The sequence below is a fragment of the Heterocephalus glaber genome, unplaced genomic scaffold (assembly GCF_053883595.1).
Source record: "Heterocephalus glaber isolate CG9 unplaced genomic scaffold, H.glaber_assembly_v1.0 deba00000942, whole genome shotgun sequence".
NCBI lineage: Eukaryota > Metazoa > Chordata > Mammalia > Rodentia > Bathyergidae > Heterocephalus > Heterocephalus glaber.
This window is the reverse complement of record NW_028258174.1, coordinates 897007-923654: the sequence shown is the minus strand read 5'-3', so window position 1 is coordinate 923654 and position 26648 is coordinate 897007. Positions and strand designations below refer to the sequence as shown.

The following is a 26648-nucleotide window of genomic DNA, read 5'->3' as shown; positions in this document are numbered from 1 at the left end:
GCATTATGGCATGTATTAGAGAAAAATCTTAAATGCCCAGTTAGGAATTCTGCTAGATCCAATTCAAACACTCTTTAGGAGTAAGTTTATTAATTGCTTGCTATTTTTCAGCAACAGGAAGAGACACTCTTGGATAGATGGGCTTACCTAGTCAGTACTCACATAATCTTCGCTTAAATGCAGCCATTTAGTGCCTGCAGTGGTTCTAAAAAAGTTGAGACCATCAAATGAGAACATGGGTGTGAAAGAACTTTGAAAACTAACGTTTTAATAATACTATTTTGTGATGTCAGGAAGAGGGATGCTGCGATCAGGCTTTAGGGAAGATGTCTGTTCTTATAGGACTGTTACATTAAGCTCCCCAAGGAACAATGACTACGTTTTGGCGCGGGACTCCAAAGGGGAACGCTCCGAACTCGAGTTTCACTTTTGTCAGCTCGCTGCTCGGTGTGCGCATGCTCAAGAGCGGCTCCGGCTCCTCGGGGACGATGGGCGGATCCCAGAGGGCGGAGTTCAGGCCACGTGGGCTCTGAACGTCATCTCTGGGCGCAGAGCGTGACTGGATTTGGGTTGGGCTTCCAGGGTTGCGCCGAGTTGCCGGTTGTGTTTGCTGGGTACTGGCAGGCGGAAGTACAGCAGGGCTAGTCTTCGACCTTCGCGCCCGTGTTTCTGCGGCTGCGCGCGCTCTTTGGACTCCTGCTCCCGCGTCTCTACAGGACGGTGTGTGCCCGGCGGCAGAGCCGACCCCGGCGTCTTCACCTGTGCGGGAAGCCGGGGGAGGAGCCGGCGCTTCGGGTAGGGTACGTGTGTGTGTCCTGGAGAGGGAGGCATTGCCTGGACGAAGAGGGTTGGGGGACTGGGAGGTGCGATAAGAAGGGGCGAATGTCTGGAGAGAGAAGTGCACCTCGGCGGCGACGGCGGGTGAAGTGGTCTTCGGGCTGAGGGGTTGGCCAGACACCGCCCCCCCGGGACTCTCGGGGGGCCTGTGCGGTCACTCTTGCGGAGTGTGTCTGTCTCTTACTAAGGTAGGAAACGTAGTGTGGAGTCGCAAGCTCAGGAGTTCAGTTCAGGACCTGCATTTTCCTTGATACAGTTACTTAAACCATAATTATTTCACAGGGCAGTTCGATTCTACCCAAACTCAGCTATTTCCTCCAATTTATCCTCTCAGTGACATTTCTTGTCTCATTATAATAACATTTAATGGTGACGAGCCATTTTCTTTTGGTAAAGCACTTTCACATTATTTACTTATATTCTGGATTGCTTTCAAATCATACCTAGACTTGAGGAACCTAGGAAACTGGGTTGGTTCTAAATTTTTTCTGCTATGTGAGGAAGTGTGTAATGTCTTCAGTAACGAGAACCTAGAAACTTAAACTGAACTTACAGTACCTTCTAGAATTCATCTCATAAATCCGAGTCCTTAATGTTAAAATTTGAATTTCATCTGAACTATTTGTGATATCTTTGGTGAGAGTAGTTGGTTGAGCTTTCAATTTGAAAATAAGGGTGTTGGGCTAAGGTTAATATTGAGAACTTTAGAGTTTTACAGTAGATTTAAGTGTCCTTTGGTCTTCAGTGTTATATTAGTTCAATTTGGGGAGAAATGAGCAGAATAGGACCATAGGCCCAAAGACATGGGTGTTTAGAACATTGTACACACATCAAGAGTAGGTTCAACTTATTAATTTCACAAATACTGAGTACCTTCCACGGGCCAGATACTGGAGGAAATAGTTAAAAAACAATAAAAGTCTCTGCCATTGTGAACTTCACATTGGGGATGGGCAAGAGAAGAGACTGATACAAAAAACAAAGTATCTACCAGATGGTGGAAAGTACTAGAGAAAAGATAAAACAATGAAAGGGAATAGAGATGCCAGAAATATGGGTAGGAGTTTGCAGGGGTCTCCATAAAAAAGATGCTTGAGTGAAGATACGAAAGTAATAAAGATGCCATGTGGAAAGAGCCATGAGACTACCAGGGGGTCCATGAGTCAGGAGCATACCAGCTAGTTCAGCTGGAAAACAATGAACAGGCATTGGAGATACAGTAGATACTCAGGTAAATGGGGCAAGGTTATATAAGGCCTTGTGGGACTTTGTAAGAACTTTAGTTTTTACTTTGAATGAGATGGGTTTTGAGTAAAGAGTAAATTGAGCTAACTTGTGTTTTAAAGGGATCTGACTGCTTTGTTGACCTAATGCAGCACAGGCAGAAATAGTGAGAGCTGTTGGCAGGCCATTGCATTTATCTGGGCTGAAGGTCAGGGTGACTTGGATCAGGGTGGTTAATAATGGAGGTGGTTTGGAAAGACTCTATTCTAGATGTTTCTAAGGTAGAGCAGCCGGGTGTGTGGAAGAATAGGATGATTCCAAGGTTTATGGCCTGAGCAACTGAAGAATAGATTTACTACTTTCCAAAATGGGGATGACTACAGGGAGAGGAGGGAAGAAGATCTGAAATCATTTTCAGCTTTGGATATGTTAAATTTCCAAGTGGAACTGGCAGTATGCAGTAATATGTTCATGTGAAACAAGTTCAGAAGGAAAGTCTGGGGAGAAGATATAAATGGGAGTTGTGGTTTTAGTATTTAAAGCCAGAGGAAGATCTACAAGGAGCGGTTCAAGGACTGTCAACATTTAGGAGAGATATGCAGGCTCCTCCCCACATTTCAGGTTGGGGTGGTTCAGTACAACCCCTCTTGAGAATCTCTGATCCACAATAACAGGATAAAAGGAAATAGAAAGCAAGTACATTAGCAGAGAGCGAGAAAAGAGAAGAGAGAAGATGAGGAAAGAGATACGGAAACTTGAGGGAAGAGAAGGTATACAATAGTCATATAGGAAGATGGGGGAATAGTTGAACTAGGGAAATGTAGGAATACTGGGCAGTACTCAGGACCCACGTTTGAGTTTAGTGTTCGTGAGTTTAAAGGGAAACCAGCTGGCAGAGATTATTATTTTCAGTTATTCAACTATTTTATCTCAATGTAATTTCTAGGTAGTTGGGAACTTTGTTGACAAAAATAACTCTAGGTATTAGGTTATCCTTTCTTGGTAGATGATGTATAAGGTGCTATTAATTGTGCATTTTTATCCTACTGAACTATTTGTTGAATGGTCATCAGATATTGATTGGATACCTTCTGTGACCCAAGCCCTGAACTAGATGCAGAAATAGAACTGTCTAGGGCCAGGGATTTAGCTCAGTGGTGCTGCACCTGCCTCGAAAGTGCAAGGTCCTGAGTTTGATCCCCGGTACCAAAAAAACCCAAGAAACCAAATAGAACTGTCTAGTAGTTTGCGTCATGGGCTGGGATTTCTATGACTTAAAAATTGAATGGATGGTGATAATGGCGTAGTGTATGTAGAGAAAGACCTTTCTAAATAATAAAATTGGCTCCTTTTAAAGTGTGATTGTACTGATTTAGAGAGAAGTTAATGTGAAAGAGCTTAATAAGTACTTGGACTGATCGATGGATTGATTGAGAGACAGGGTCACCCTGTGTAGCCCAAGCTGGCCTTGAACTCATAGGGTTCCTCCTGCCTTAGCTTCTTGTGAGTGCTGGGATTACAGGCATACACCACCATGCCTGATAAGAACCTAGATTTATATATATGCTTCCCACCACCTTTAACAAAAATTGCTAAGCCTTCTCTGTACTTACTATGTTTTTTTTGTTTTTTTGTTCTGGGATCGAACTTGGGTCCTTTTGCTTGTACTTACTATGTTAACTGAAGAGAAGATAAATATGACTAATTTTTGTCTTTCACTTTGTCTTAGTTACTTTCTCATTATTGAGACACAATACTTGATACCCACAACTGTAAGGAGCAAAGGTTTATTTTGACTCACAGTTTGTAGAAGTCCCAGTCTGTAGTTGGCTGGCTCCAAAGCAGGGTGGCATGGCAGAGGAGAAGCAGCTCATGGCATGGCATTGGGAAACAGAGAGAGATCAAGGGACAAGGGAGGGAGATAAAACTCCCCAGGCCACACCCCAGTCACCCACCTCCTCCAACCAGCCTTCCCCTCCTAACATCATGTTTAGCTATAAATGCGTAAGGGACTAATCAGATGAATATCATGCCCTCATGGTCCAGGCACTTCCCCAGAGCCCCATCTAAGAGTGCATGAGACTTTCTGGGAACATCAAGATATAAACCATTAGAAGGTTCTGTTCAAGGAACTCCCTGTTCAGTGTGGTTAGGGGCAAGACAGGTAAGATAAACATAACTGATATGCTTGGTAGTACATGCTATTAAAGAAGTAATTAAAATATAGGGATGAAGCTTAGGGGTAGAGCAGCTGCCTAGCTTTTGCTACACCCTACATTTAACACCTAGCATCACCAAAAAATAAAAATAAAAAGAGAACTAAAAAAAAGAAAAATTATTACTGGGCACAGTTGCATATACCTATAATCTCAGTTACTTGAGAGCCCCATGCAGGAGAATTGGATTTGAGGCCAGCTTGGGAAGCATACTGGGACTCTGTCTCAAAAAGGCAAACTGAACCAAAGTAATAACAACAAAAATAATTTGACTGGAGGCTGCTTAGGGGAAAGCTTTCCAAGAAGATAATAAACTGAAAGGATTGAGTTGTTCAAGAGGGGCCAAAAGAAGAAGGACTGCTGTAGCAGAAAGGCTATGAAAACATGAAGAAACCTTGTACATATTAAGTATATACACCATTTATTGAGTGGGAAGTCATGTACCTATTGAGTACATAAGACCATTTATTGAGTGGTTACCATGTGCTAAATACCTGTACCCTGAATATCACAGTTATCTTCATTTTACAAATATGAAATTCAGATGGGATGGGTTTATTGTCCTAGGACATATAACTACTAAGTGGAAGTCAGGGTTTAAACCTGTGTCAGTGTGATTTCAGGGTCCTTAATTACTTTGCTTTATTGCTCGCTATCAGCATTTAAGTGTTCCTTGGACTTGTTCTTTATCTTTCACTTTTCACCAACTATTGTTTATTCTTTCTTGAAAACACTCAATCTGTGTCTTACCAATTCACCATTACCATTCTAAGTCAAGCAATCATTTCTTCATGGTCGTTGCTGAAATTGCTTCCTGGCTGGCTCTCTATAAGGTATGTGTTTAATATAGTTAATAGACATTAGTCAAATCTATAAATGTAACGAGATTAAATCATGAAGTATACCACTTAGAACTCAGAAGTCCTTGATCTTCTATGTGGTATGCTTCATGATCCAATTTTATTTAACATTTACAAATTTTTCTAGTGTCAAGGAATAATTATTTGCATTTCTTTGTGCGTGCATATTACTAGATTAAACAAACTCACAGATTTTTTTCCGCAGAACAAATTTGTGATGTAGGTGTTATTCATTCCATCTCAAAGGTAAAAGAAATTGAGGTTTAGTGAAGGGATTTGCTTAAGATGATGCTGTGTGACATTTAAACATACTACAATATCAGCTCTTTCATTATTTCCTAACCCTTCCAACCCTTCCAAATTTCCTGAAAAGTTGCCACAATTGTTGTTCCTATGTTTAATGGTGCTGTTTTGCCCTTCTCAAAATACAAATGATCCTTGAGCTAATATTGTACTTCTTAGTTGACATTTTGTGACTTTATAGTGGTGGGAAAGCAAATTACATTCATTGTGTTGCTCAGAAGAAACCATTCTAGGAATTTTGAATGTTGATTTTCCTGGATAGCCATATGTGATATCGTAACTTTTGCATTGCCCAGTAGTAGCAGCAGCTGCAGCTCTTGTCAGCTGTGGAATCACAAGAGCAACAGTCCATACCCTACAATGTATTGTTTGTTAAGCTATGATGTTTGGTAGGTTAGACATACTAAATATATTCCTGCTTATCATATATTCAAGTTATGATGTGTTTGAGGTATAACCCCGTCATAACTAAGAGCATCTGACTTCCTTTCTGTCCATAGTCTACTTGTTTTTTAAATTCTAAATGTTTCTTTTTAAAAGGTCTTTAAATTTAATTTTATTTTTTGGTCTTTTTGAGACAGAGTCTCACTGTGCAGTTCAGGCTGGCCTTGGACTCAATTTGAGCCCAGGCTGGCTTCAGCAATTCTCCTGACTCAGCCTTCTGAGTGCTGGGATTACAGGCAGTGCACCACCATGCCTGTATTTAAATTCCAAGTGTTGTGTATAGGATGCATTAACACTTAATTCCTCTTCTCCCATAGCAGCTCTCACAAAGTAACATTTAATTATACAGTCAAATCTTGATATTCAACTGCTTTGAAACTCTGCATTTGGTGTTCCTCGCATTTTAATAAAAATATTTTGTTCTGCTATTTGTCCTTTGTTTGATACCTGACATGTAAGCTAAAATGTGTCTTGTGTTGATACCTTGTGATTTGATACCTTTCCCAGCCAGAACAATTTTTGTATTCGTTGTATCTCCTGGAACCATTATTAAATGGTTATTAAATGACTAGTACTGAGGTAGCACTGTAATACAGACATAGATGATTTAGAGGTGGAAGGGATGTTGGAAATCAGTCCAGTATGATGGAAAGAATATGACATTAGCAAATCTGGGTGTTGCTTCTGATTTTGGCTCTGCCATTTATTTATTGGCCACAAGGTTTCGAAAAAAAAAAATCCAACTTCATCTCAAATTCATCATTTGTAAAATGGGGATGTGTAGGCATGCATGTATCAAATGTGATTAAGATGTATAATTTTATGGAATTACTACTTTCAGGTAGCATGTAATCTATTATCTGACATTTATTAATCTAACCTGACTTGCTTACCTCATTTTTTAGATTTTGTTTGGCTCTATAATTGTTTTGTTTTTTGAAACAGGATCTTTCTATATAGTTCAGGCTAGCCTTGAACTCACAGTAATCCTCCTACCTCAGTTTCCCAAGTGCTGAGATTACAGGAATATGGAACCATGCCAGGCTGGCTCTGTAGTTTTGCATTCATGTACTCTTTCCAACAAAACTCAAATTCAGTACATATTTCTAGGCTGCTACTATATTCCACGTACTGTTCAAGTATCAGAGGTTAAAAAAGATGAATGAAATATGATCATTTTCCCCAAAGAAATGCATTACTTTTTAGTGGAGGAGACATGCTAATATATATATTTAATATGTTTGTAAATGCTATTGTAGAGAAAAAGTAAAGGTGCAGTGAAGAAAGTGGATTCTAAGTTATGCATGGAAGAAAGGCCATTGGGATTTCCATCTAAATTGGAAGACAGTGGAAAGGCTGCTTTAGGGTAAGGGTAGCTAGCATGGGCAAAGGCGTGGAAAAGACATGAAAATGAATGGTGTGCTTAGTATATTTGGAAATTATAATATCTTCTGAGCAATGAGCAACAATTGAGGGGTTTTAAAATTGTTATTGCTGTTTTTTTGTGTTGTGTCATCTTCCATTCCCATTAAACCTAGGGCCTCTTGTTAGTAGGCAGATATTCTCTGCTGGGTTGCATTGTTAGCCCTTAACTGAGCTTTTTAAAAGTCGTCATTTTTGCTGTTGTTAATTTTGGGGTGTCTAGCACCTGTCACAGAGCTGGTCATAACAATCAGATGTTTTTGACTCAATTGAATGTCATTAGCAGTGTTCAGTGTGTATTTTCCAGCTATTGCTTTTTCTTGTGATGCTTTTTGGTTACTCTTCATCCGCACTCTAGTACTAGAGATTAAACCTAGAGCTTTTGCACTAACATCCTCAGCCCTTTTTTGTTTTGAGACAGTTTTCTAAGTTGTCCATGTTGGGTTAGAACTTCAGATCCTCCTGCCTCAGCCTCCTGAATGATATGATTACAGGCTTGCACCACCATGTCCATTTAAAGTCTTTAAGTATAGACTTTTTTTTCTTATTACTTAGGATTAAACCCAGGTCCTTGCACATGCTGGGCAAGTGTTCTACCACTGAGCTACATCCCCAGCCTTTTCTAAATATGTATTTATTTGTTTGCTTGCTTGCGTTTTTTTTTTGTTTTTTTTAAGATAGAGTCTCTCTGTAATTCAGGCTGGCCTTGAACTTGCTGTGTAGCCCTGGCACGTCTTGATCTCGTGGAATCTTCCTGCCTTGGCCTACTGAGTGCTGGAATTACAAGCGTGTGCCGCCATGCCTGGCTCTAAATTTTATTTTGAGACAGGATCTCCTTAAGTTGCCTAGGCTGGCCTCAAACTTGTGATCCTCCTGCCTCAGCTTCTGGAATAGCTGGGTTATAGGGGGGTGTCATGAAGCCCAGCTATTAATTTTTATGTGTATTAATTTATTTTATTATCACATCTAAGTACTGTTTTCCCATATCATAGATGAGAAAACAGATGAAGATAAATTAAGTGACTTGAGGTCACATAATAAGTGATAGAGCTAAGCTTGGATATAGGCAATCAGGCTCTCCATTTTTAATTTTTAACTTCTACATTGTAGTCTTTTCAAGAGCTAAACTTTGTTTTTCTCTGTATAGAAAAAGATTGTTGAAAACTCGACATCTTTTAACTTTTATGCATGTATCACCAGTTTTTATACATTTTCTTTTTTGGTACCGGGGAACGAACTCGGGACCTTGCGCTTGCGAGGCAGGCACCAGAACCACTGAGCTAAATCCCTGGCCCTATACATTTTTTTAAGTAAGTATATTTATCGGACTAGAGACATCCTTTTTTATGTAGTTCATTATAGATGAATGTTTATTGGTAATGAACAACTAACATTTTAAGTTTCAGTAAATTTGAGTCTGCATATTAGAAGGCAGTAAGTAGCCTTGTTTGCATTTCACAAATCTTTTTGCAGATTTGTATCAATTATCACATTATACCTTTAGCTACCTTGGCTGATCATTTTTTCCCTTGATGTTCTATAAAAAAGATACAAGCAGCAAAGATATATTGGAAATAAAGTGCCAGTGTTTTTTCCTCCTGGACTGGGCATTGAATCCAAGGTCTTCACACAGAGTTACATCTCTATCTCTTTTTAAAGTTTTTTTTTTTTCTGTTTTGAAATAGGGTATTTCTAGGTCAGTTAGATTGGCCAGGTTGGGTTCAAACTTGTAGTCCTGCCTCAGCCTTCCAGATCTTGGGATCACAGGCGTGCACCAACATGTCTGCCTGGCTTTACACTGGTTTTTGTACTTTAAATTCTGTGGTAGAGTTTGGTGAGCACATCTAGAGCACAAGCTTTAAAACCCAAGACTGTAGTTTGGCTTTTGAGATACTCACTCTTCTCTTAAGTTTCGCCTTTGTATCACTTTTGGGAAGGGACTCTCAGAAATGGAGAGAAAACATTGGTTCTTTTTTTTGATTCTTCTGACACATGAAAGGGAGCAGAAGAGAATGACATGGAAAGAAAAAGCAGGTTGGTTAAGTGTTGTGGCAGCCTAGACAAGGGAGAAAAAAGTCACATTGACATGAATGTTTTGTTTTATGGTGATCCCTGTCTATTAATAAACACACCTCAGATGGAGTTCTGGAATCTGACCAATCACATCTCTTTATTTTTTGAAGGACAGTGCTTGGGGAGAGGAGAGAAAAGCTTGTAGAGATGCCTTCCCTTAGATTGCCATACCCACTTTAAGTTTGAATTGTCTTGAAATCTCTGTCTGTCCCTGTCTCTGTCTCTCTGTCTATCTCTCTGTTTCCATCTCTCTGTCTCTCTGTCCTTGTCTCTGTCTGTCTCTGTCTCTCTCTCAGACAAGGTCTTGTTAAATGGTCCAGTCTGTTCTCCAACATGGGATCCCCTTGCCTCAGCCTTGTGAGTAGCTGTAATTACAGGTTTGTAATTACAAATTACCCAGCTTGAGTTATATTTTCTATTTCTTCTCAGAGGAAAAATATCATCCAGTGTGACATTTTTTTGTTGTTGTTTTTATTTTTTTTGGTCCTAAGGATCAAACTCAGGACCTTGTGCTTGCAAGGCAGGCATGGTGCCACTGAGCTAAATCTCTGGCCCTAGTGTGACAATATTGATAGTGACTTTTGAGCTTTAAAATGATAATTAAAATGTGCTGGAAATAGGGGCTGGGGATTTAGCTCAGTGGCACTGCACCTGCCTCGCAAGCACAAGGTCCTGAGTATGATCCCCCATACAAAAAAAAAAAGTATACTAGTAATATAGCTCTATGGTAGAACCTTGGGCTTAATTGGTAGCACTTGAAGCCAAGAAAACAAACAAAAACTAAAAGTATAATAAAATTTTCTTAAAATCTGTTAGTGAGGGAGCTTGTTGCCTTATATTGTTTTCTCTAGGTGAGCAAAGGGGAATCTCAGTTGTAGCTGTTTATTGAATGTATCATTTTTGTAGAAATTGCTGCTTTCTACCTTTATATCAAATTCAATTTTAGATTTACTTGTCATAACCCAGGTTTCATTAATTCGTGCCACTAGTAAATTTATTTTATTTGCTTGTTTGTGTATGTGTGTATGTGTGTGGTACCAGGGTTTCAGACCCAGAGCTCTTCTGCACTGAATTCCATCACCATCCCATTTTTTTTTTTTTAATTGGTACCGGGTATAGAACTGGGGTCTTTGCCCTGGCTCAGCAGGTGGCAAAAACCACTGAGTTAAATCCCCGGCCCTCCATCCCATTTTTCTATTTTGAGACAGAATTGCTTACTTGCCCAGGCTAGGCCCAAACCCTTGAGCTTCCTGCCTCAGCCTCCCAGAGTGCTAGGATTACAGGCATGTACCATCATGTTAGGGTAGTAAATTTATTTTAAAAGGACAATTTATTGATGGAATCAAGAAGTAGTGAGTTGGGCTGGGGATATAGCTCAGTGGCACTGCACCTGCCTCACAAGCTCAAGGTCCTGAGTTTGATCCCTGGTACCAAAAATACTCACAAGAAGTAGGAGTGCTTTCCTGTTTTCAGTGAGTTAATTTGGTGTGATTTGTAAACTTGGAAAATTTCTGATGTGTAGAAAAACTCAATATGTTTCAATTTGAGGCCTATCACTGTGAAGCTATGGGAAGTTAAAACACACACACACACACACACACACAATTTACCAAAGATGCTTTTCACATTTTAATAAAAGTTAAAATACTGGTGTGCTTTTAAAAGAACACTAGAGTTAGTCTACTGGTTCTTAGCTTGATTTGACTGTTGCCTAGTATTTTTATGTTGAGCAAATTTTTCCACCTCTATTTATTTACCTGTAGATGACATTGTATCCAGTTTACCTCCAGCTTTGCTCTTTAACTAATTTATAGCAGTTTTAATGTGCTTGACATTGAGCAGGGCGATAGAAAAGAAAGGAAATAAGTTTCTTGAATAACTCAGTGTTAGTAATTGATATTTTTAAAAACTTTTTTTGTGGTACTAGGGTTTGAGTATGATTTGGAATGTTTTCACAGGATATATTTAATGAATTAGGAATTAGCTGCCCATGGAAGATGGGGAAAGATGGAGTATATTACTTGGATAGGTTTTGAATCTTAGTATTCAGGTGCCATCTGTTGAGATACTTGAAGTAGAATCGGTGTTCTTTCAGTATTTACTCAAGTGGTATATTATAGTACTTCTTAGTTGTAGAATATTAGCACTGAAAGACACTTGGATGTTAGAGGTCAAAAATCATGTTCTTTTACCATACTCAGAATATTTCCACAGCAGGTTTACATACAGCAAGTTTAGTGCTCTATTTGTAGGGACTATTCTAAGAGTTCATGGTAGAAGTATTTACTGTTTCTTTAGGAAAGAGGGTGGTGTGCTTGGTTTACAGAGTGGGTAGGGTTTGAATAGGTGAGAGAAGAGCATATTAGGCCAGAGCAATGGTAGTACATAGAGCAAGGTGTTCATGGGGCAACTTTTGCTAGAGGCTTTGTGAGAGGAAGTATCATAAATGAAACTGGGAATATGGATTGGATCAGATTATAGATTGGATGAAATTAGAATGGAGCTGAGAATGGTGGTACACATCTGTAATCTCACCTATTCAGGAGGCTAAGACAGGAGAATCACAAGTTTGAGGCCAGTCTGGGCAACTTAATGAGGCTATATCTCAAAATAGGACTGGGAAAAAAGGCTGGGAAGGTATGTCAGTGGTAGAGTGTCTTGAGTTCCATATCTAGTACCAGAGGAAACAAAAAGGAAATTTAGAATGGTGAATAGGTTTGTGTAAAGATTTTTCCATGATGAGTAAGTTTGGGTTTTTTTTTTCTTCTGAATAATACTATCTGGGATAGGACAGGTTAAATATATTAGATGGGGCAGGTATAATTTTGAGAATGATTTTTTGGACTTGGGATGTCAGGGATCATAGGGTTCTCTTTAGATAAGATTCTTCTGGGCATAAAAGAAGGATGCAAGTATAGTATAGTTTTATTATGACTGTAGTTCATTACTTGCATATGAATTTTGAATTGGTTACTTTTGTGATCCTTTTAAATAGATAATAGGTCTGCATTTAGAATTTGTTGCACTTATTTTTTGCATTCTAAAGAATGCTGATCACATGGTTTGGTTTTGTTTGTGGTACTGGGCATTGAATCCAGGGGCACTCCAACACTGAACTATAACCCCAGCCCTTTTTATTTTTTGAAACTGTTGCTAACTTGCCCACGCTGGCCTCCACCATGTAATACTCCTATGTCAGCGTCCTGAGTATCTGGGATTACATGTTTGCGCCACCATGCCTGACTTGGTTTTTCTTTTTTAAAAAAGAGAATGGGGTCTTAACATGTTGCCTAGGCTACCTCTAAACTCCTGCACTCAAGCAATCCACCTGTCTTGGCCTCCTGAATAGGACAATAGCTGTTTGCCACTGTGCCTGACTCAGTCTTGTAGTGTTTTCTTTTTTGAAGTGAATAATATTCATGCCATTTGTTTTTTTTTCTATAGACTTTTTGTCTATGGTCTTTTTGTCTTCTCCTTGCAAAGATCTGACTAATGCTTTTCATTTTATTTTTAGTTTGACCTTGGTTGAAGAAAAAAATTAGCCTGTATGTACTGCTTTAACCACTGGAAGAATGACAGATGACAAAGATGTGCTTCGAGATGTATGGTTTGGACGAATTCCAACTTGCTTCACTCTGTATCAAGATGAGATAACTGAAAGAGAAGCAGAACCATACTATGTAAGTATGTTGATGATAGCAAATGGGATATTTAACTTTGTCTATTTTTATAAATAAAATTCAACGAATCTGGAGGCTGTTATTATCTAACATTTTATATACTACTTCAGTGGTACCTCAGTTCAGGAACTCAAGTCTTTCCATGATTCTGGTCACAAACCCAACTGGATAAGAACTGAATCAAATTTCCCCATAAGGTCAACATTAAACCTAACCATTGAATTTGATTTTGTTCTCATCTGACCCTATGACCTGAATCATGGAAAGAATCAAGTTCGTGAACTGAGGTACCACTGTAATCCATGCTTTGGCAAAAAATGAGCAAATAGATAATCAAATATAATGAAATAGAAATGACCTCTAGTCTTACTAGAGTATAAAACTACTGTTGACATAATGATATGATGCCTCTTGACTTTCTTTTTCTTATACATATGTGCATCTAAGATATATGACAGTGGAATCGGGCTAGGGATGTAGCTCAGTGGGAGAGCACATGCTTGACTAGGTTCAATCCCTATCACTGCTGAAATATATCTTTATATTTATTTACATATATGTATATATGCATGTATGATAATAGAATCATAAGCTATGTGCTAGCTTTCAGTAGGAAGCTATTTTGAAATAATAGATTCAGATTGGATTCATTTGCATTTATGTGATTCCAAACAACTAATTTATCAAGTATTTCTGTAGTTCAGTGAACTTATGAACACACATGCACACACACACATTCACATGTTCACTGGGCTAATATGTTATATATAAGCTAAAATATAATGCATTGCAGCTAGGGATATAGCAAAATTGTAGAGTGTGTGCTTAGCTTGCCTACACATACACATAGTGTAGATGCTGCACATAGACTTACAAGTTTTAGTTCATGGATTATCTGTTTTAAAAACGAGTTTTAAATACATTTCTTGTGACCTTAGTGTGCTTCCCCCCAAATGCTTGTGTCATTTACATTTATGTGTGTCAATCAGAGATAATAATATCCTGCCCTTTTCATGAGTAGTCCCCAGTAGATAGTCATTCTCAGTTGTTGTTATTCTAGTTTTTCCTTTTTGTGGCTTAAGCACACATACTATTGTTTACTGGGGGAGGATGTGGAAAAGAAGAAATGTATTTATGATGATGGACTGTTTCTTCTGTTTCACGTGAGTAAAGCTTGCCCTTTGCTTTCTCTCTCGCCTGAGAGGCAGCATTGCTCCTTAGCCTACTCCAGCTGTGGGAAGTCAGACTGCTGAAGGAAGCTAATTAAGCAGCCCAGCCAGTCACTTTTTGGATATAGGAACTGCTTTTTTTTTTTTTTTGGTCTGTATCTTTAGCATCTGTCATGGATATGTAAGTGGCAGATGCTCAGTGCATGAAAACAAGTGTCCCTAGAAATCTTCTCTTTGGATTTTCTACTAGAAATGATAATTTTAGAGAGATTGGGTAATCTTGTTGCTGGTACTGAAGTTATATACATTTGAAAAATTTTAACCTTGAAGATCTCAATAAATTTGTCTTTTAGAAAAACTTTCTGAGTAATAAAATGTGGTTGTAGTTTACTTTTAGAATAATTTCATTCATTAAATGTCTTTTTTTGTTGTTATTCTCTATATGTTGGGATACTTTTTATATTTTGTTTCCAAAAAAGGATTACTGACTTAATTGAAACTTTTAAGTTGGTCAGAATGGCAACATCTGAAATACAAATATTTGCTTTTAAGTCAGAATTTGATGTTTGACACTTTTTCTATACTTTAAAAATTCCACAAAAATACAGGTTTTTTTCTTTGTATGTACATCTGTTTAAGTATGAAAAGACTTAAGAGAACTAGAGTGTAAGTTATTTTCTAGCTATTGCTGATGAAATTGAAAATGGCAAAAATGTTGGGCTAACTATAAGAGAAAGATTATTTTGTCTTATAGCTAATTTTTGTCTTAAATTCCTCCTCATATTTACCAAAACAAAAAACTGTTACGAGATGCGATTGAAAAATACAGTGAATGTTTAAATTTTAAAAATTTATTACAGTAAAAAACGTGTTGCCATTAGTCTCCCTCAGAATACTCCCCTTCATTTTGAACACACTCACCCCACTGTTCTTGCCACTTTCTGAAGCAGTTCTTTTTATGAATGTCTTTGGTTGTGTTGTCTTGGCTTCTTCAGTGTCCTGAGTCAATTCAAAACATTTACCTTTCATGGTCATTTTTACTTTGGGGAAGAGTCAAAGTGCCAGTTTGGGATTATACCTTGTTGGATGAGGCCACACTGTACTATGAGGCTGACTCTTGTTGGGTGTCACTCAGCACCAGCATTGACTGTATTTTTTTTTTTTTTTTGGTACCGGGGATTGAACTCGGGTTCTTGCACTTGCAGGGCAGGTGGCGGAACTACTGAGCTAAATCCCTGGCCCCTTGACTGTATTTTTGATCACACCTTGTAAAGACATGAAAGACTTCCAGAACTCCTTCAAAAAGTGACAAGAACTATGGGATAAGTGTGTTTGAAATGGGGTGTGTTTTGAGAGAGATTATTGACAAAGTATTTTTTAGTGTAATAAATTTTAAAAGTTTAAACATTCACTATGTATTTTGATTACTTGTATATTATCATGATTTGTATTGTTGAAGACTATTGGATGACAAGCATACTATAATAAATATTGAATGAAAAACTTTTAGAACTGTGTAACACAATCCAAACTTTGCTCTTTTTTTGGGGGGGGTATGAGGGATCGAACTCGGGTCCTTGCGTTTGCAAGGCAGGCGACGGAACCACTTAGCTAAATCCCCGGCATGTTCTTTTTGTTTATTTTGAGACAGGGTTTTGCTGTGTAGTTCAGGCTGGCCTTGAACTCATTATGTAGCCCAAGCTCATGGTGATCTTCCTGCCTCAGCCTCCCAAGTGCTGGGATTACAGGTGTGCAACACCACACCTGGCTTCAAATTTTGCTCTTTAAATACAAACGTACTCAGCTATGAATTAATACAGAAAAAAAATATATAAAATATTAACAATGGCTAGTCTTACAATTGAAGATGAGCATTATAGTGCCAATATAGTTGTAATTTAGATATGTATTAATTATAAATTAAGGTAGAAAATCTTTTTACTTCAGTTTTCTTTTTCCTCTCCAGTTCTGAGGATTTAACCCAGGGCTTTCACACTGAGCTACTTCCTCAGCCCTTTTTAAATTTTTTTGAGATAGGATCCCATAAAATTGCTGAGTTGTCCAAGCTGGTCTCTAATTTGTCATCCTTTTGCCTCAGCCCTCCAGGGTGCTGGGTTGACAGGTATATGCCATATGCCCAGCTAGAAAGTATTTTTAATGTTACAGGGGCTGATAAAAAAAAGTGTATATTTACATTAAAATTTTTTATTACAGTAAGAGACACATTGCCATTAATCTCCTTCAAAATATTCCTTCTAGGGGCTGGGGCGAGGCTCAATAACAGAGCATTTGCCCAGCATGTGGGAGACTCTGGGCTCATTCCCTAGTACTGCAAAAACAATGTTCCTCCTTGCTTCGAGCACACTTATCCCATTGTTCTTGTCACCTTTTTTATTTGTTTTGTTTTTTGAAATAGGATCTCACTATGTTGTTTAGGATGGCCTTGATCTATGCACAGGCTGGCTTAGACTGTGGTCTTTCTGCCTCAGTCTCTCAAGTGCTGGGATTATAAGCATGCAGTACCATGCCTGGCTATTCTTGCCACTTTCAAAACAGTTCTGGGCGTCCTTTTTCTTGTCTTCATGAGGTGTGATAAAAAATACAGTGAATGGTTGTGCTGAGTGCCATCCCATAGAAAGGCAGGCTTGTGAAAATGTTAGTGTGTTCTCATCTGCCTTACGACCCAGACCTGGCACCCTGTGATTTCTGGCTCTTCCCAGAGTCATGACCATGAAAGATAAATGTCTTGATTTGATTCACGACATGGAAGCAGCCATGGCAGTGCAACTAAAGACACTTACAAAAGAGAAATTCTATAACTGCTTTAGGCAAGAATGATGGGTTATTTGTGTTTGAAGTTGGGGGGAAGTTTTCTGAGGTGAATTAATGACAACGTGTCTTTTACTGTAATTTCTTTAAAAAGTTAAGCATTCACCACATTTTTGATCACACACATTTATTCCCATTTATTTTAGAATTTTGGTTTCTTGTTGCTGTCCATAAATCTTTTTTTAGCCTACTTCCTATATGTATTTCATTGAAAATTGTCTGTTATTTTTCAGGGAATTTTAGGAAGGAAATTTGTTAGAAACCAGGTAATTTCAGTTTTTATTGTTTCTATTGCATTTATTTAAACTGTTGCCTTTCATTTAGATTATTCATTATAAAAACATACTTGTCATGAGAGGAAATCACAGACAGATGTACTCAATTTCATGGAGTCTAAACATTAGCAATATTTTTTTTCTTAGTTGACTCTGCTCTTTTCTACTGTGACTATTTCTCTGAGCGTTGACCTCATCTGTCACACTCAACAGGTGACCTCACTTCCTGTGATAGGACCTCCTTTAACTTCCAGCCACCAAGTCTGCAAAGCCTGTCAGCACTCACTTCCGTTCTGTTACAGTGTAGGAGGAAGGGCTTATTTTCCTAGGCAAGGTCCAACCCTTTATGTACTACTGTACGTTCTGAGTCCTTTCCCCTGCTTTGTCAGGATGCTGATGGTGTCTTATATTCTACCTCCATCTCTGCTTTACCTCTTACTTTGAACTTCTTATTCACTGGCTCTATCACAGTATTCATGTGATCATAAAGCCTTTCTGGACCAAAACAACAATCTTCTCTAATCCTGCCACTCTCAACTTCTTGCTTTCCCTTCAAAGCCGGACTTGAAAAGGTTGTTTATACCCATAGTCTGTCTCCTATCTCCTACCACTTAGTTCATAGAGATTGTATTTTCAAAGTATTCCAGCAAAACTATTCTTGCCAAAGTCACTAGTGACTTTTTTTTTTTGGTCAGACAAACAAGGAGTTAGTTTTTGAATTTTCATTTGTTTGATCTCCCAGTAGTGTTTGATGTTGTTGGTTGTTTTCTCTATTTTATGCTACTTTTTTTTCTGTAGTGCCCTATATTTCTGGTGTTTCTTCTGTTTCTCTGGCTTTTTGTGGTCTCTTGCCAGTTCTGCCAACTTTCTTTTTTCCTTAATGTTGTCATTTCTTAGGGCTTTGCCTTCCTATTTTTCACTCTTGTCTTCCCCCTGAAGCTCTTCAGCACTTAAGTGTTTGTCAAGGATCTATATCTTGACACAGTTGCTAGAGATCCTCACTTAGATGTCTTGAAGGAAGTAAAACTAAATGTATTTGAAAACTGAACTCATCTTTACTGCCACAAAATCTGGGCATCTGCCATTATTCCCATCCTGTTTTGGCAAATGACTCTGTTATTCATCTCATTAATTACTTGTACCCAAAAGGTGGGACTTACTCATTCATGCTTCTCCAATTATTCCTGACATTGGGTCAGTAATTTAATCCAGCTGATTTTACATCTCAGTGTCTCCCTAATTTACCTGATGTTTTTCATTCCTACAACTGCAGCTTAATTCAGACACCATTTAAAAACTGATGGATTATGTAGCAGTAGATAGTTTTCCTACTTTCAGTCTTCTTTTCTCTTCATTTTCTATTCTGTTCCTGGAGTGATCTTTTCAAAATACTATCTGATTTTGTCACCTGTTTGCTTAAAGTCTTTAGTGACTTTTTATCATCTTTGGGATCTTTAGTATAGTTTACAAAGTTCTGTATAATCTGTCACCTTGCTTCTTCAGTACTATTCTGTTGTAACTGTACATTTTTGTTATATTTAAACTGTTATAGCTCACTCAGATGTGCCAGTCTTTGTCTCTCTCCATCACTCTGTGGCTTTTGCTTTGTGTCATCCTCTGTCTGGAGTGGGCACAAGTATCTCCTACCTTACATGACCCCATACATCCATACTCCCGACTGTTTAGGTTCATTCCTGTTTGTTGTTTACTCTTGCCTTAAAATGTTTCCTGTCACATTTTACTAAGTCCCTTTTTGCTTACTTGCTGTTGTGACAGCAATATTCTATAGTAACATTCTATAGTATAGTCCTTGTCTTCATCTCTTTTGTAATTTTTTTTTTTTAGTATATCTTTCATTTTAGCCTGTGTGCTCCAGAGGAGGATTCTTTCTGTCTCATTTAATGCCCCTGTCCCTATTGCTTAGTATGATGCCTTATACATTAGAGTGGATTACAGTTCTGGTATATTTTATTTCTACTTTTATTCTAGATAAATCTGTAATGTTTTTATTAGAGGTGAGGGGGTTTGAGAGAGTCTTGCTGTACAGTCCAGGCTGGGCTCAGATCCACTGTGGTCCTCCTGCCTCAGGCTCCCCTGCACTATCAGGCCCCGCTGAATCTTGAGTTTTATAATTGAAAATTATTGGGTGGAATAGAACTTAGCATAAAGAAATAATATTATTGGTTCCTTTCCCAGAAATATATGTATTCCATGTTACTGAACCAAACCTGAATTCCTTTTCGGAGTACTTTATACCTGTCATAAATTGAGGAATAAGAGATTGCATGGGATCTGATAATTTCCACAAATGTGGTTAATCCTTTTGATATTAAAAGAACTTAAGGAACATTGAAGATTTGCTAAGTGGAATAATCCAGGCATAAAAGGACAAATACTGTATGGTTCCACTTTCATGAAGTATGGTACCTAGAGTAGGCAAATTCACAGAAAAAAAATAGAATGGTGGTTTACCAGGACCTGAGAGAAGGGAAGACTGGGGAATTGTTTATTCATTTTGTGTTTGGACTGGGGATTGAACTCCAGGCCTTTGGATGAGCTGTGTCCCCGTTTTTTTTTTCCCTTCTTTCCTTTGGTACCGGGGATTGAACTCAGGACCTTACGCTTGCCAGGCAGGCGCAGTGCCATTGAGCTAAATCCCTGGCCCCCCAGTCCTTTTTTGTTTTGAGACAGGGTCTCACTAAGTTACTCAAGCATGGATGATCCTACTGCCTCTGCCTCCCAGAATGCTGGGATTACAGGCATGTGCCATTACATGGAGAGTTATTTAATGGGTATCAAATTTTCCTTTGGGATGATGAAAAAGTTCTGGAGATGAGAGTGGTGATAGCTGCACAACAGTGTGAATATAATTTATGACACTGGGATTTAGCTCATTGGTGCTGTGCCTACTTTGCAAGCGCAAGGTCCTGAGTTTGATCCCTGGTACCAAAAAAAGGTAAGTTATGCCGCATGTACTTTACTACATTTTAGGCATATATGCATGTATGTATGTTTTCTGAGACAGGATCTTGCTGTATAGCTTTGGCTGGCCTTGAACTTGTGATCCTCCTGCTTTAGCCTTCCAAGTACTAGGATTATAAGCATGTACCACCATGTCTAGCTTATTTTACTACATTTAAAAAAAAAGAACTTCAGGGTTGGGGATTTATCTCAGTGGTTCCACTGCCTGCCTCAAAAGCGCAGGGTCCTGAGTTCAGTCTCCGGCACAAAAATAAATAAATAAATAAACAAACAAACAAATGAACTTCAAGCCAATGAAATATACCTGAGATGGGCCAGGGATTTAGCTCAGTGATTTTGCTGCCTGCTGCACAAGCACAAGGACCTGAGTTTGATCCCCGGTACCAAAAAAGGGGGTCGCTAGGGATTTCGCTCAGTGGTTCCCCCACCTACTTCACAAGCGGAAGGACCCGAGTTCCATCCCCGGTACTAAAAAAAAAAAAAAAAAGAAAGAAATATACCTGAGAAAAACAGAGAGTAGTATAATCTAGAGACAAAAGGCATGATGATGTCATTTCGCAGTTATTTTCAGTTTTACCTATGTAATTATTTCCTGGATAAATATACTGTATTTGCAATAGTATAGTCATTCTTAAATTTTAAATTTATTTTTTAGCATTACTGTTGATATTTATGTTAGTTACTGATACTCCCACTGGCCAATTTCAAACAGAAGATTCCAACTACATTTCACTTGGATTCTGCCTTAATGAGAATTTTTAAAATTTTCATTTTTGGCTGTTTGCCACACTTAATCTTTAGCATCTGATTCATTCAGAAAACAATATATATCTCTATCAGGCAAACACTATTTTGGGTAGTGGGAATGCAACATTGAACAGACTCAAATCCCTAACACAATGGAGGTTACATTCCTATTTATTTATTTAGGCTGGCCTAGAACTCGCAGCAGTCCTCCTGCCTCAGGCACCTGAGTGCTGGGTTTACAGGTGTCCACTGCCCTGCCCAGCCTTGGAAGTTACATTCTAATTATCTTCATTCCTTAGTATTAAGTAAATTTCATTTTGCAAAAATCATTTGTGAATTCTTTAGCAACTTTGCCTGAGTGTTAGCTATATAACACTTTCCAAAATTAAGAACTGATATCATACTCTTTATTCATGATGTGTGTCTTCCTTCTTACCATCTCCATTGGTTATTATTCTTTGAGAAGTAGGTTATTGCTGTGTAATGCCCAGTGGTCATTTAAAATTGAAATTCTGGATTTACTAATATGGACCTTACTAGACTAGACTTACAAAATAATTTTTTTATTTTTAGAAAATGACTGATCTATACTGTTATAAATTTACATGTCACATCCGTATTGATTGTTTTTTTGGTTGTGGTACTGGGGTTTGAACCAGGACCTTCACAATGAGATACATCCCCAGCCTTTATTGCTATCATTTTAAAATTTTGATACAAAGTTTCACTAAGTTGCTAAGTTGCCCAGGCTAGCTCCAACTTGCAGTTCTCCTACTTCAATCTGTAGGAGTTCTATGTATCATTATGCCTGGCTTTTTTCTGTCATTTCTAAAAGACTCCAGTGAGACTTTTCCTGCCATTTGTATAATATCATATGATTTGTCAAGTTATTTATACTCTACATAAAAGAGATGATAATTCTTCCTGTTTAAAAAATGATTAGTGCTTTTTCCTACACGTATTAGTTTCCATTCCTTTTCTTCACTAATAAGTTTATTTATAAAAAACAGTGAATCCAAGTTTCTTCATAGTATTTAATACCTTTCATTTCATATTGGTGTATGCCGCCTGTCTCCCTCCTGTACTTCTGTATCCCATAGTCCCTAAGACTACTGTCATGGGCTTGTAATTGGGATCTCTTATCATGGATTTCCATGAGTAAATATCAGTTTCATCTACCAGAATACACTGTATTTCTTTGTATGTATTTGTTAACCAGTTCTCCTTACTTTAGTAATCAAAAGACATCACCTGGAATAATGAGCCTGATAGATGGTTTAGTTAGACTCACAAACACGGGGTTGGGGAGGGGAAACAGAAGGGGAGAGGCAGAGAGAGATGGAGAGGGAAAGAGCGAGAGAAAATGAATAACAAAATAGTTTTACCACCAAAAGAAGACATAGGTTGGAAAAGCAAGAAGTGACTAGAGTGTCTACTGCAAAGGAGGAAAAGCATCAAATTTCCCCCATTTTACCTACTTGTGGGTTCATAAATCATAACCAGTTTTGAAAAACTCTGCTGTTTCCTCTCTGGATTCTGTTACTGGGAGAAAAACACAGACTTCCTTCATAGTGTTCCAGGTGAGGCTTTCTTCAGCCCAACTCTTTCATAAACTTCCAAACATGGTGAGCCAGTGGTGAGAGTCTGATTGATAAATCAAGGTATATATTAGAACTGAATTAGTTATCTTCTCAGAAAAGTTTAATCAACTCAGGTGAATCATTTTAATTTGAGTTAAATTTCACAGAACTGTTAAGTATCCCAAATAGGATGATATCTAATTATATCTTTATGTAAAGTGTTTCAGAAAGATTGTAGATTTTCATCAGTTATTTTAGGCATATATGTGATATCTTAAAAATGACCTCATAAATATTCAAACATCTTAATAATTAGCCTTTGATTTTCTGTTTAAAAAGATTTGATTTTGTGTGGGATAGTCAAAATAATGTAAAGAACGTGGCTGTTTTTCCTTAAGATTAGAAAACCTATTTAGTATTTCTTCTGGAAAAAATAACTAGTAAATAAATACGGTTTTACAAATTTTCATTTCAGTTGCTTTTGCCAAGAGTAAGTTATTTGACGTTGGTAACTGACAAAGTGAAAAAGCACTTTCAGAAGGTTATGAGACAAGAAGACATTAGTGAGATATGGTTTGAATATGAAGGCACACCACTGAAATGGTGAGTGAATTTTTCTGCATTATTAAGCATTAAGTATATGCTAGCTTTAAGAAGGTATAGTGCCCTGAAACAGTCATAAAAAGGTTCTATAAAGAAAGAAATCACTAGTTTAGCTCATAAATGAAATTTCAGTCATTATTAGACTATTTTGTTGAAAATATTTCTGCCTTCTATTTGGATGCATGGATGACTTGACAGATTCACTTATTTTCAGCAGTAGATTTTTATATGTTAAAATATTTGGTTCTAAGTTTTTTTCAGATTTATTTAAAACTTTCTAATATAAACAAGTCATCTGTGACATTTTTCAATTTTGTTTCTGTCTCCAGAATATTTATAACAGAACTTACATGGACATGATTAAATTGACATCATTCAAATTAATTGCCACTTTAGTTGACCACTGATATTTTGGTTTAGAGCATTTAAAATAAATTGTGTGTTTGTTTGTTTCTTTTTTTGGTACTGGGGATTGAACTCAGGGCTTCAGGCATATTTAGGCAAGTGCTCTACCACTGAGCTATGTCTCTTATCCTGTGTATGTATGTATGTATGTATGTATGTTTTAGAGGCATAGTCTCAGTAAGTTGCCCCAGCTGGCCTCAAAGTAGCTGCAATTATAGGTTTTCACCACCATTTCTGGCCTAATTTCCTCTTGATGTAAAAAATAATTTTGATATTGTGTCATTTTTAAGAAATATATTGAAAATAAATCCTAAATTTGGTCTTATCCACATACGGATGATTTTTTGGTACTTAACTCCGTTTTTGGAAGTTCTATTCAGTATGTTTCCAGAAATACTTAATGAAACTAGAAAAATCATAGTGAGAAAGATCTGGAAAATGTATTTCAAGATGTGTTGGAATGTAGATGGTCAATTACATGCAGTGTAATGGGAAAGACAAGATTTAGATGAAATTTGAAAAATGCAAGTGGGTTAAAAATGGACTTGCTCTCAATCTTGGAGTATTAAGATGAAGGACAAATGGAAGGAAGCTAGTTAAGTTAGGTGTTTAATAAGTGCAGTTTATATGAATTTAAGGACTAATTAGCAAAGTAAACTTTGGAGCTCACCTTGTGCTGATGAAATCTTAAAAGTATACTTTTGATATTGGCTTAGAAATATACGGGTTGATATTTTATATATGTTTTTTGTTGATATTTTATATTGAGTTATGGGTTAAGTCTTTCATCTTTTGAGGTAGTTCTGGGAAGGGATGACAAAGTTGTTTCATAGCACTGTTAAATCTATATGTAATAGTGAGCTTCATGATCATATATCAAACTCATTATGACTCTTGGATACTTCTAGACCTCAGGTAGCAAAGGTAAAGCAGTTTTCTGTTTGTTTTTGTTTCAGAAGAATTGGAGGTTTTAGAATGAGAAGGTGGTTTTAAAAAAGTATAAAAGGAGCAATGATCAGGAGAGTAGAGGGAAAGGCAGGAGGGGGAAGGATTGTGGATGAATAGCAATAGCCTGTCTATGGTACTTGACAATTTAGTTAGACTTTTAAGTTATATTACTTTATATATTATAGATTTTAAGAATTTGTGTGACTAATAGAGTTTTTCAGTTTTATCATTATAAAGCAGGATTTCTCAACAGAGTTATTGTTGACATTTTTTGATTGGACAATTTGTCACTGTAGGGGCTATCCTTTACATTGTAGGATGTTTAGCTGTTGCCCTAGCTTCTACCCACAAATACCTGTACACTTCCCCAGTTATGATAATAAGAATTGTTGTCAAATTTCCAGGGAAGGGGCAAAACTGCTCCCAGTTGAGAAACTGGACAATTTAGGAAACTTTATCTTGTCAAATAAGTGTTTGCTAAGTCATTGTCTTTCAGCTGTGTTTTATTCTATTCTCTGTGGTGGTTATTTTATATTCAGTATGGTTTATGTTTTATCTTTTATTCTATGTATGATATCAATAAATAATATATCTCCCTCTTACTGTAGAACAATGAGTTTTGACTTAAATATACTATGATCCTACTTTGTCAGTATTTAATCCTTCTGAATGTCTTTTATTTAAAAATGAAATCATTTTTCTTTTTAGAGAGCTTGTGTGAAAGTAATTATATTAAAGTTTTTAAATTTTAATATTCATTCTTTTATTCATTCATTCATTGATTCTGGCATTGGGGATTGAACCCAGTGCCTGTTTCATGCTAGATCAATGCTCTGCCACTAAGCTATAGTCCCAGCTCTTTTAAAATTTTATTTTGAGACAGGATCTCACTAAGTTGCCTGTGGTGGCCTGAAGCTTTCAGTGTTCTTCCCTCTGCCTCCAGAGTAGCTGGGATTATAGGCATGTTCTACCACACTTGCTGCTTCTCAGTTTCTGGTTTTTTTTTTAAAGCTACTATTATGGTGAAAAGTCAAGCCTCTACAAATTACCTGTATCAAGAATAAAATAGATAGGGACCATCACTACAGACTGTATACTCATTAAGAGATAATGAGATACTGTACTTTAAGCAACTTTTGTGCATAAATTCAGTAACTTAGAAGAAAGAGACCAGTTCCTGAAAATCCACAAACTACTCCTACTCAAACAGTATGAGACAGACAAGCTGAATAGATCTATACATAAAGAATTTGAGGGCCCGGGGATTTAGCTCAGTGGTTATGCCACCTGCTTTGCAAGCACAAGGACCCGAGTTCAGTCCCTGGTACCAAAAAAAAAAAGAATTTGAATTTGGAACTTTTTGTTTGTTTGTTTTTTGAGACAGGGTTTTTTATATAGTTGAGACTGACCTTGAACTCATGATGTAGCCCAGACTGGTCTTGAACTCTCAGTGATCCTCCTGGCTCAGCCTCAACTGTAATTCCTAGTGCTGGGATTACAGGAGTGCACCACCATGCCTGGCCATGAATTTATCATCAAAGAGTAGAGGTTGCAGGCTTGTGGGAAGTAAGAGTCCTGGCTGGAATAATTTTACTGGGAATCTTTATTAAACATTTAAAGAGGAATTAATATCATTTTCATAGCCTTTTCTAGAAAATTCAAGAGGATAGAACACTTTCCAAATCATTTTTAAGGCCATTATCCTAATACTAAGTAAGACAGTATTAAAAAAATAGAAAACCACAATCTCTCATGAATGTGACATATGAAAATCTACAATAAAATATTGGCAAATTGAATCCAACAGTAAATAAAATTAATTACATACCATGACCAAATAGGTTTTATTGAATATATGCCAGACTGATTCAACAACAGTCATGAGTCATGAAGGTAGAAGCCAACTTGTGGTGTGCACTCAGGAGGTGGAGGCAGTAGGATTGCAAATTTGAGGCCAGGCCGCACAACTTAGTGAGACTTGTTTCAAAATAAATTATTTTTTTGTTTTTGTTTTTTGGTACTGGACATCGAACTCGGGTCCTTGCACTTGT

The 26648-nt window shown here is 37.5% G+C and overlaps 1 protein-coding gene across 5 annotated transcripts in view; it reads left to right on the top strand.

Moving 5' to 3' along the window:
• The first annotated feature begins 572 nt into the window (after nt 1-572).
• Atg5 (autophagy related 5) overlaps nt 573-26648 on the top strand; it is a 215909-nt gene continuing 189833 nt past the window's right edge. For 3 of the 5 annotated variants that reach the window (XM_087208692.1, XM_004855441.4, XM_087208691.1), the window contains exons 1-3: nt 573-800; nt 12894-13059; nt 23117-23244. In XM_087208692.1, the coding sequence (XP_087064818.1) occupies nt 12952-13059; nt 23117-23244 (236 nt within the window). In that variant the 5' untranslated portion in view covers nt 573-800; nt 12894-12951. Of the gene's footprint in view, nt 1026-12893; nt 13060-23116; nt 23245-26648 lie in introns of all 5 variants that reach the window. The other 2 variants (XM_013076112.3, XM_013076111.3) reach the window with 2 other exon arrangements.